This window comes from Alligator mississippiensis, chromosome 15 (assembly GCF_030867095.1).
Source record: "Alligator mississippiensis isolate rAllMis1 chromosome 15, rAllMis1, whole genome shotgun sequence".
NCBI classification, from domain to species: Eukaryota; Metazoa; Chordata; order Crocodylia; family Alligatoridae; genus Alligator; species Alligator mississippiensis.
The window spans coordinates 7,953,696-7,964,030 of record NC_081838.1 but is presented as its reverse complement, the minus strand read 5'-3'; the positions used below and the strand labels follow the sequence as shown (position 1 = coordinate 7,964,030).

General features: G+C 67.1%; 2 protein-coding genes across 2 annotated transcripts; one reads left to right on the top strand and one right to left on the bottom strand.

Annotated features, from left to right (window-relative positions):
- The first annotated feature begins 1,673 nt into the window (after window positions 1-1,673).
- Window positions 1,674-5,960, top strand: COPZ1 (COPI coat complex subunit zeta 1). The gene is made up of 9 exons (XM_019496663.2): window positions 1,674-1,759; window positions 3,541-3,609; window positions 3,916-3,997; window positions 4,184-4,275; window positions 4,616-4,671; window positions 5,121-5,198; window positions 5,451-5,502; window positions 5,664-5,702; window positions 5,826-5,960. The coding sequence occupies exons 1-9, from the start codon at window positions 1,742-1,744 to the stop codon at window positions 5,871-5,873; spliced, it is 534 nt and encodes a 177-aa protein (XP_019352208.1). The 5' UTR covers window positions 1,674-1,741; the 3' UTR covers window positions 5,874-5,960.
- Window positions 5,961-8,303: 2,343 nt separating this feature from the next.
- Window positions 8,304-10,329, bottom strand: GPR84 (G protein-coupled receptor 84). Its single transcript, XM_006278459.4, has 2 exons — window positions 10,171-10,329; window positions 8,304-9,612 (listed from the first exon to the last, which is right to left on the bottom strand). Exon 2 carries the CDS (start codon window positions 9,587-9,589, stop codon window positions 8,495-8,497), a length of 1,095 nt encoding a protein of 364 aa, XP_006278521.1. The 5' UTR covers window positions 9,590-9,612; window positions 10,171-10,329; the 3' UTR covers window positions 8,304-8,494.
- Window positions 10,330-10,335: the final 6 nt, after the last annotated feature.

Below are 10,335 nucleotides of genomic sequence, written 5' to 3'. Positions count from 1 at the left end.
CCGCTTCCCCCGGCCCCAGCACTTCCCTGCCGAGGAACCCAGGCGTCCGGGCCCCCCCGCTCCTAACCCACTCAACCCCACTCCCTGCCCTGAGCTGGGGAAAGAAGCCAGCCCCACTGGGATAGGACCCAGGTGTCCTCCACCAAGTCCCTGCTCTACCCACTGGTCCCAGCTGCCCCCCCCAGACTCCGAGTTTCCCCCCTGGCTCGCGCCCACCCCCACAGGGTCCGGGGAGTCACACACGCGCGTGTGCACATGTGCTAGTGCCAGGTGGGGGGGCTCCAAGTGCCTCCAGATGCCTGGCAGCAGGCAGCAGATGGCAGCTCTGCCCAGGGGAGTGGGGTCACAGGGGGGCTGTTGCCCATCTACCCCCCATCCTGCCCCCTTGACTATGGCTCAGCCCAGGACGGGGCCAGGGTTGTGCAATGGGACATCCCTCCCCCCCCCCCCCCCCCGCATTGTGCAATGCAGAGGACTCGCCCCTGGAAGCCCCTCCTCCCCCGCCGCCCTGCCCCCATCCTGCCCCCACCTCGGCCTGGTGCAGCAACTTCCTCTTTCCAGGAATGTGGGTCTGCCCACGGGCATCTGCTGGCAGGCGCTGGGGCGGGCTCCGGGCAGGGGCTGGGGGGCTCTGGACAGTGTGGCCAGACCCGCCTGCCTGACCCACAAGTCGGAGGGCTGGGCTGCCCGGAGGGTGGGGGAGGGTGCAGGCCTGTGTGCATGCCCCCCTGTGCCCACGCGTGTCTCTGCGGGTGTATAACCAAGCGTGTGGGAGGGCACCTGTGTGCATGCGTATGGCAGCGCTCATGGATGCCTGTGTTTGCATGCAGGCAGCCCCCACCTCTTTGCCAGCAGCAGGAGCTGATCTGCCCATAACATGGGGGGGCAGCGGGTTGGCAGGCGTGTGAGCGGGCACGCATGTCTGAGTCTGGCATGAGTGTACATGTTGCACGTGCATGCCCATGCACAGGCGTGCACGTGCCAGGGGAGGAAAGCGGGCAGCCCGGCCCCTCCACAAGCCACAGGTGCTGGTTTGGGGGGAACATGAGTACCCGGGACAGGACACGCGTGTGCATGGCGTGTGCACGGGGTTGGGACACCTAGGTCCTGGGTCCTTCCCTGGCCCCAGCAGGGCGGGGGCAGCAGGGGACACGTCTATGCCAGAGGCAGGTCCCCCCGGATCCCAAGTCCTGAGAAGTGCTGAGTCCAGAGGTCAAGGGTCATAGGTCAACATCCCACCCCAGGATCATGACCCCAGAAAGGGCCACCAGTCAACTGCACCCCACGCTGGGGTCGTGACTCGGAGGTCAAAGGTCATAGGCCAACTCCAGCCGACCCCCGGGTCACAACCCCAATGGACCCGGCTACAGCCCACAGCCCTACTCCAGGCCAGCCGCACTTCCGGTCACGTGACGCGAGTCCTCCGCCAATCCCAGCCCAGGTCTTGCAAAGAAGATTATGTCATCGCTTCCCCAGTCGTCATAGGAACTGTCCCGCCCCTCGCGGGGAGGAGCGAGGCCCACGAGCGACAGTGGTGTCGCCCAATCCTCGTTGGGGTGGAGGGGTGGGGTCCGCCCATTCATTGAAGCGCAGCTCCCGGTTGGCTAGAAGGAGGAAGTGGGGTAGCCAGTGAACGGGGAGCGTGCGGACGGGGGCGGGGCGTAGAGCCGGGATTGGCAGGCGAGCAGCCAATGGCTTGCGGCCTGTGCTCCGGCTCCACGTCGGCAGCGGGGAGCGCAAGATGGAGGCGTTGGTGCTGGTAGGAGCGGGCTCGGCCGGGCCCTACCACCGCCGCGGGGGGGGCGGGCCGTACCATTGGGGCCGGGGTGGGCCTGCAGGACCTTACCACTGGGGGCAGGGAGGGGGGCAGTGGGCCTTGCCGTGGGGGAAAGCGGGGCTTGGGCCCTACAATTAGGGGCCAAGGAGGGGAGGATTGGGCCCTACCATTATGGGACATGGGGTGGGCTACCATTGGGGAGCAGGGAGGGGTAGCTGGGCCCTACCATTGGGAGGCAGGGGGGTCTGGGCTCTACTATTAGGGGATGGGGGGGTCTAGGCTCTACCATTGGGGGATGGGGGGAGCTGGGCCCTACCATTGTGGGGTAGAGGGATCTGGGTCCTATGGGGGGGGTAGTGCTGGGCCCTACCATTAGGAGCCAGGAGTAGGGCTGGGCCCTACCATTGGTGGATGGGGGGCTCTAAGCCCTACCATTGAAGGGGCAGGGGGGCTGGGCCCTACCATTGGGGGATGGGGGGGGGAGCTGGGCCCTACCATGGGGGGTCTGGGTCCTACCATTGGAGACGAGGTGGGGGCTGGGCCCTACCTTTAGGATACACTTAGTGGGACCCTGGTGCCGGGCGAGGCCCATGGGCATACCCCCCACCCCTATGTCAGTGCCCAGCGTAGCAAAGGCTGGGCCAGGGGGGGCGGGAGGGAGGGCAGGTTGCCGTTCACTCTGAATCCTACTGACACCTCGTGCCCTGCCGCACTGCTGACGGCTGCAGCTGCTCCTGGGCCCCGTCTCCCTCCCCCTGCAACCCGAATGGCCCGGAGCAAGCCCCGCCGGCTGCTCTGGGGTCCTGCCGGCGCCTGGTGCTGCACGGGGCGCTGTGTGCTGCAGAGCGGGCGGCCTGCTCCCGGTGCCCGGCTGCAGACGGACGGGCTGTCGGGGGTAGGGCTGGGGGTCCGAGCAGGGTGGGGGCCGGGGGGCTGCCCCGGGGGCGGCTGGTGGCCTTTGAGGCGGAGTTCTGTCATACACTCGGACTGTGCTACCTGGGGTCAGTGCATCACAGAACTTTGTCTCGAGCGCCCGGATCCGTCGGTGCCCCCGGGACCCCTGGCCCAGCCCCGGCGCCCACTGGTAGTCACCCCCGGCCCACCCTGCCCCAGGGGCCAGCACTTCAGTACACCCCCCCCCCGTGTGTGTGTTTTGCCTGGAGACCTGAGCAATGCGTGCAAGGGGGGGTTGATATTAAAGGGGACTGGGAGGGGGTGGGCAGGGGGTGACACTGCCCAGTGCAGGGCTTGGCATGGACCCACTGGCACTTGCCTCGTGTCACCCTCTGACAGCTGGTGCAGGGGTGGGGTCTGTGAAAGCCACCAGCATGGTGGGGGGGACAAATCCCCATGGGTCCCTATCCGTGCTGGGGCCAGCCAGGCATCCCATCAGGCTTTGCAGGGGGGCAGTGGGCTGGGCTGGGGGCAGCACCCACTGGCACCTCCCAGGCATCAGGTGTTGTGCCAAGCTCCATTGGGGAAGGGGGCTGGCAGCATGGGGCACCTACCCCAAGGGCTTGGTGGTGGGTGGAGCCCGGGCTTGGTTGCCTCTCGGCTCATAAGGGGGGGGGCACGTGGGACAGGTGGGTGAGAGCTGCCCTGGTGGCATCGGTGCCCTCTGTCTCTCCCCAGCGTGACGTGGCTGGTATGAGCCCCCCCGAGCCTAGTGCCGGGGCCTGGACCTGCCTGGGCAGCCCCAAGGAGATGGGGGGCACCCGCTGGGTGGGGGCAGGGCTGGCACTGATGGTGCCATGTCCCCACAGGACCCGTCGTTGTACACGGTGAAGGCCATCCTCATCCTGGACAACGACGGCGACCGGCTCTTTGCCAAGGTGAGCATGGGGCGGCTGTGCCAGGGACTGAGGGATGGTGCCCAAGGGTGGTGGAGGCTAGGGGCGCCTGTGCCGGGGAGGGACACGGGCTGCACCTAGGACCTGGCTCCTTTGCAGAGCAGAGGCTGCTGTGCCCACTTGGCGGAGGGAAGTTAAGTGCCCACGGCCTCCGCGGCAGCCCCAGCAATAGCGGGTGCTCCCGGCCCCTGGGCTCCGGCCCAAGGGCAGGTGCGGGGTGCTCCAGGGGGCCGGGCTGTGCTGGGTGGGTGCAGTGCCAGGCTGACGCCGGTGCCCCCTCTTCCCCAGTACTACGATGACACCTACCCCAGCGTCAAGGAGCAGAAGGCCTTTGAGAAGAACATCTTCAACAAGACCCACCGGACGGACAGTACGGCCTGGTGGGGGGGCACTGCCTCAAGGGTGGGATTGGGGCACTGGAGGGCACTGCCAAGCCTGGTGCCTGGCAGCAGAGGGGGTTGGGGGTGACCGGGGCCCCTGGCCTGGGCCCCACCCCCCAGGCCCAGTGCAGGGTGTCTACAAGCGGCATCTGACCCCGTTTTACCAACCCCCCCAGGCGAGATTGCGCTGCTCGAGGGCCTCACCGTGGTCTACAAGAGCAGCATAGACCTCTACTTCTATGTCATTGGCAGCTCCCACGAAAACGAGGTGAGGGCAGGGGGCGGGGCCTGGGGGCGGAGCTGGGCCAGGCAGGGGTGGGGCCTGGGGTGGGCATAGTACAGGGGCAACTATGTGGGGGACATGGAGGGGGGTCGGTCCTGGTGCTGCCCTGGTATTGGGCGTTGGACAGAGGAGGGCATCAGGGCTGGGGGGGCAACACGGGCCGGGTCTGGGTGTGGGGGCTGAGTGCGGGGCCCAACTTGGCCTGGCCTGGGGGTGGTTTCTGGGCAGGCTGGGGCGTTGTGGGGGGGCGAGCCCGCAGTCAGATGGGAGAGAGGGGGGTGTCCAGACAGTGCTGCCATGTGACCCATGTGTCTTGTGCCCACAGCTGATGCTCATGGCTGTACTGACCTGCCTCTTCGACTCGCTCAGCCAGATGCTGAGGTGGGATTCGGCAGTCCCTGGCAATGCCAGGCAGGGTGGGGGGTCCCTGACAGTGCCAGGTGGGGACAGAGGTGGGGGGGGGTCTAGGCACTGCCACGTAGTGGGGAGGGGGGAGTCTTGCCATTGGCTGGGGGGGTGCAGAGCCCTGATGCTAGGGGCAGCTGGGATGCAGAGCTGCGCATCGGGTGCCAGACTCGGCCCTCCCGGGGACAGGACCCCTGGGTCCATCTCCACCCCTGCTCCCCACACTATTGCTGCTCCCAGCCTGGAAGTAGCAGGGTCCTGTTGATGCCAGGGCCAGTGCCCGCGTTCCTGGGGCAGCTGGGTTGGGGGCTCCTGAAACCTGACAGGGACCACCTGGGGCAGGTGAGAGGGCCAGGGCAGGCTGCCGAGGGGCCCGCGGTGCCCCCCTCCCTGCCCCGCCCCTCTGAGCACCTGTGGGTCCCCAGGAAGAACGTGGAGAAGCGGGCGCTGCTGGAGAACATGGAGGGGCTCTTCCTGGCTGTGGACGAGATTGTGGATGGAGGGTGAGTGCTGGTGCCCCCCATCTCCTCTCACCCCTGTGGCCCAAGAGAGCTGGGGCTGGCTGTGCCCGGGCACTGACGTTGGCTGCTGTGGGATGCCCATAGGGTGCCCGACCACCATGATCTCAGCTGCCAGGTACCCATGTGTGTGGCTGTGCCCAGGGGTGGCACCATATGGGGCACCCAACCGCCCCCCTTGTGCCAGGCCGGGCAGTGCGGGGTTGACCAGCTGTGTCCTCTTCCCCACCTCCACAGGGTCATCCTGGAGAGCGACCCCCAGCAGGTGGTTCATCGTGTGGCTGTGCGGGTGAGTGGGGGTGTGGGGGCACCAGCACTGTCCCTGGGTCCCATCCTCAGCGCGTGGCAGCAATGCCCCCTGGTGGGCATGGAGCAAGGGGGCAGGACCTGGCTGCTTGTTGGGGGCAGGTAGTGCCTGTGGCTGGTGTTGATGCTCTGTGTCTGCTGCAGGGCGACGACGTGCCCCTCACGGAGCAGACAGTCTCTCAGGTACGTGCCCGGTGCCAGAGGGAGGGAGGGGGGTTTCCCCTGCAGTCCCCTGAGCCCCGGCGATGCCTAGGGCTGGGGCTGGGCCTGGTGCCCCCCCTGCTGACCCCTGCTCTCTGCCGCCAGGTGCTACAGTCAGCGAAGGAGCAGATCAAGTGGTCCCTGCTGCGATAGGGGGGGCCTGGTGCCCCCTGTGCCCATCTACTGTGTTCCCTGCCTGCCCCCCCGCACTGATCGCGCCAACATGCCGCCTCGCTCCAACCCGCCTCTGGCTTGTTACTGACCTCCACACCCCCGCCTGCCCCCCGGGTACTGTTGCCTGGCAGGGCCACAGGGACCCCCAGAACAGGCCTGTGCTGCTGCTTGGGTGTGGGGTGCCTGGGGCAATGGGGCCAGCGCTGTGCTCAGCTGGAGGGGGTCTGCCCACCTCCACCCCCACAGGCTGGCACGGGGCTAGAATGCTCCCTGCCGCCCGCCACACACATCAAGGCTCAAGCTGCTGTTCCCTGGGCTCAGGCCTCTCCCCACCTCCCCACAGGTCTGGCCTGGCCCGGATCTGGGCACAGCGCCCACAACACAGAAAGAGGAGTCGGGGCAGGGTGGGAGTTCCCGCAGCTCCTCACGGAGGGCACCAGCATATTGGCTCACTGGTGCGCACGTGTACTTTCACACGCACACAGGCACAGTTGTGTGCTGGCACATGCTTGTACGTGCAGGGATTTTGTAGATGTGCAGAGCCAGCCCTTTGTTCACATGCATCTGCATGCAAGCATTCGCATGCGCATGTGCACACACACACACGTGTACATCTTATACTGTGGGAGGTTGCTGCACAGCCCCATACACAGCTGCATCTCGTGCCCCCAAGGTTGCCCCTGGCAGACTTTCCAGGAATCTGGGAGAAGCTCACAAGTGTGGGGGCTGCGGGTCAGGAGTGAGGGGCACCGACAGGGGGCTGCGGGTTGGGAGTGAGGGGCCCTGGAAGGGTCGTGGGGGGGCAGAGCACTGCAGGGTAGGAGTGAGAGGCACCAGCGGGGGCCTGTGGGTGGGGAGTGAGGGGCGCTGGCAAGGATGTGGGGGCAGGGGGCTGCCGGTTGGGAGTGAGGGGCACTGGGGGGCAGGGGGCACTAGGTAAGGAGTGAGGGGCATGTGCAAGCATGTTGGGATGGGGCTGTGGGTCAGGAGTGAGGGGCACCAGTGGAGGTGGACAGGGGGCTGCAGTTTGGGAGCGAGGGGCACCGGCCAGCCTGAAGAAGTGGGGGTCGCAGGTTCAGGACTCCTGCTGGGGGAGCACCCCTCAGCCCCTCCTTGCCCTCCCAGCCCAGCTGGTGCCCAGTGGGAGGGTGGGAAAGGGTGAGTCAGTGATGCGGGGGGGGCTGTCAGGCAAAGGTCTCAGCCCCATGAATCAGCCTTAATTAAACCTGTGGGGGCTGCCTAGGAACTGCCTTGGGGGAGATTTATGGCATGGGTGGGGCTTTGGCTTGGGATGGCCATGCCAGCCCCTTAGTGCCAGCCAAGGCAGCCTGCCCAGTGCCCCCCCCCCCCCCCCCCCGTGTCCTTGCTGGCATCAGTGTGGAGGGGAGTGATGTCTTTCTGTCCCATCTGACAGATTTACAAGGTTGTGCCCCCCTCACCACCCCGGGCATCTCCATGGAGACCCCAGCTCCAGCAGGAGGTCCAGGGAGCCAGGATGCCATGGGCACCAGGCCAGGAAAAACCAGGTATCCGGGCTCTGGCCCTGCACCCTAGAGCTGGGGGAACCCAGGCATCCGGCCCCCCAACCCCACTTCCCAGAGCTGGGGAGACCCCAGGTGGTCAGTGCCCACGCTGTCTGGTCTGACTGGCAGAGGGCCCTGGTGAGGCAGGTGCCAGGGGCCAGTCCTCTGGACTCCTGGGTGTAACCCCTTGGAGCTGGGGCAGCCATTGGGCTTGCTCCCGGCTCACTGGTGCCCTTGCTACAGCCCCTCAGCACCCCCAGCCCTTCAGGGGCCGGAGCCCTAACAGCAGCACCATGTGCACATGCGTGACCTGCTGGGGCAGGGCCTCTGAACCCTGCCAGGCCTATGTTAGGGCCTGTCCCATGCCATGTCCTCAGGTTCTGGGGGTATGGGCAGGGCTGGGCCCTGCAGGGACGTGGATGCCCGGCACGTGGCACCTCCACCCACCAGCGCCTGCTCACGGCCCTGGGCAAGGGGTGCCGGAGCTGGGGCTGTCCCAGCGCCTGAGTCAGCGTGGAGGTCCAGGAAGGGAAGGAAGTGATGCAACAAGCCGTGACGCCCCGGGACAAAGGCAGGCCTCAGCTGTGGGGCCTCAGGGTGGCCCTGGGTATCCACTGCCACAGGGGTAACAGCCCTGCTGGTGCCCCTCACTCTTGACTGCAGCCCCCTGACCCCAGCCCTGCCGGTGCCCCTCCCACCTGCCACGGCTGTGGCCACGTCTCTCCCTGCCCGCTCTCCCCTGCCAGCTTTGAGTCCAGCCCAGGCCCAGGCTTCCCCTTTCCCTGCTCCTGCCAGAGCCCAGCTGAGTAGGGACCCCAGGCAGGGCCACGTATGGCTGCAGTGCTCAGCAACAAGCCACAGGCACAGTTCAAAATGTGGGGGGGGGTCTCTTTATTGAAACAAGCTCTGCTCAACCCCTGCCGCTCTGCCACCCCTTGATGCTCTGCCACCACGGGCTGGGGCAGGAGGGGCAGCCCTGGGTGTCCTGCTGGGCACAGGGAGGCTCCCACGGGCCTTCCTGGGCCCAACTGACGGCCACGTATCCAGCTGGCAGCTCTGGGGGCAGGAGCTGTGGTCTCAGGCCCCCCACAGCCCACAGAGGCGCCGGGGCCCTGCCTGCAGCAAGGCACGGTAGGCATGGCGGAAACGCCGGTTCATGACGGCGTAGAGCAAGGGATTGATGCAGCTGTTGAGCCACGTGAGCTGCGCAGCCGCCATGTGCAGGCCAGTGGGTGCAACAGCCCGCGCATCGCCTGCCGTCACGGCTAGGAAGGGCGCGTAGCTCAGCACGAACACGGCAAACACTGCAAAACACATGCGCGTCACCCCTGCTGCCTCCTTGCCGCCACCGGCGCCAGGTTCACGGGGCCGTGGTGGGGGCGCCACGGCGCATGACTGCTGCATGGCGCTGTGGCCTGTGGCAGCATCGCTGGATGACTGCGTGATGCCCGTGTCCGTGCCGCTTTCCATCTCATGGTACTGCCCCGGCACGCCGGGTTGGCCCCCACGCAGGCTGCGTTGGTAGCGCCGCAGGGCCTGTGCCGTGGCACGCACGCGCCGGTAGATGAGGAAGTAGAAGGCACCCACGCAGCCCAAGCCAACGATGAAGTAGAGGCCCAGCAGCACTGTGCTGTAGGGCCGGCTCCGCTCCCGGTGGAAGCTGCAGGTGCAGACCTTGGGCACGAACCCATAGACGGGCCACAGTGGGGCAAAGCTGACCAGGGCCACAGCCCACGTGGCACCAGCAGCCGCCAGGGCCACACGGCGACGGGCGAAGAGTCGTGCAGAGCGTGGGGAGCCGGCAATGAGCAGGTAGCGGCTAATAGCCACAAGGCACAAGGTGAGCACAGAGGTGGCGTTGGCCACGAAGAGCAGCAGGCCAAAGGCCTGGCAGGCCGTGGCACCTGCCCGCCAGTGCAGCCACAGGTAGGAGTCCACAGAGAAGGGCTGCAGCCCAGTGCAGTACAGTAAGTCGGCCACTGCCAGGTTCGCCACCAGCACATTGAGCCCCGTGCGCAGCCCCGGCTCGGACACCAGTGCGAGCAGGGTCAGGATGTTGCCCACTGTGCCCACCACGCTCACCACTGAGCCCCAGGCCACGGCCACGTAGCGGTAGCCCACGATGGTTGGGTCATAGCAGGAGAAGGGGTCGGGCACGCTCACATTCGCCATGCCTGGTGACAGGGTGGAGGGACCTGGGGACAGAGAGGGGGTCAAGGGGTGCCCACGGGCCCCAGGGTCTTGCGGCTGGGGCTGGCTGGACCCAGGCTGGGGTGCGTGGTGGGGACCTGGGCCCAGCTGATGTGCCTCAGTTTCCCCACCTAGTGGCATCCCTCTCTGGGGGCTGAGCTGTGTGCTGTGCGGCAGGGTTTCCAGCACTGCCCTCTCCTCCATGCAGCCAGGTTAGCATGTGCAGGGCAGGTCCCAGCTCCCAGCCAGGGTCAGGTTCGGGGGGTGGGGATGGGACCCCCTTGTCCTACCTCCGCGGGCCAAACTGGGGTGTTACCAGGGTGGGGGTGGAATCGTTTCCCAGCACCCTGGGGAGGCGGGGGGGCAATCTGAGCCCCCTTGTCCATGGGGCAGCTATTACAGGGGGGTCAGGACAGCGGAGCTCCCCGCAGCGCTGCTCTGCCTGGAGTGAGAAGGGAAACTGAGGCACAGCGCGAGCTGGGAGCGGAACCCATTCCCCCCCGCCCCCCTACCTAGGAGGGACCCCCAGACTCCGTGCCCGGGGCCTTCCGGGGGCTACTTACGGGGTCGCGGGGCAGTCCGGTGCCCGGTGCAGTGCCTCGCCTGCTGCCCGGTGCAGGTGCGGGGCTTTCCGGGGACTGGCCCTTTATGGCCCCGCGGGTCGGAGAGGAAAATCCCCGCCTTGCCAAACCCGATGGAGCAACTTCCCTGCGGGCGGCTCGAGGGCG

What these genes read in the sequence shown, in the direction of transcription:
- GPR84 (XM_006278459.4), bottom strand. Translation starts at nt 9,589, where the DNA reads ATGGCGAATGTGAGCGTGCCCGACCCCTTCTCCTGCTATGACCCAACC.
- COPZ1 (XM_019496663.2), top strand. An exon ending in CAAGACCCACCGGACGGACA is followed by an intron (nt 3,998 to 4,183) that starts GTACGGCCTGGT and finishes CAACCCCCCCAG; the next exon opens with GCGAGATTGCGCTGCTCGAG. An exon ending in TCGCTCAGCCAGATGCTGAG is followed by an intron (nt 4,672 to 5,120) that starts GTGGGATTCGGC and finishes GTGGGTCCCCAG; the next exon opens with GAAGAACGTGGAGAAGCGGG.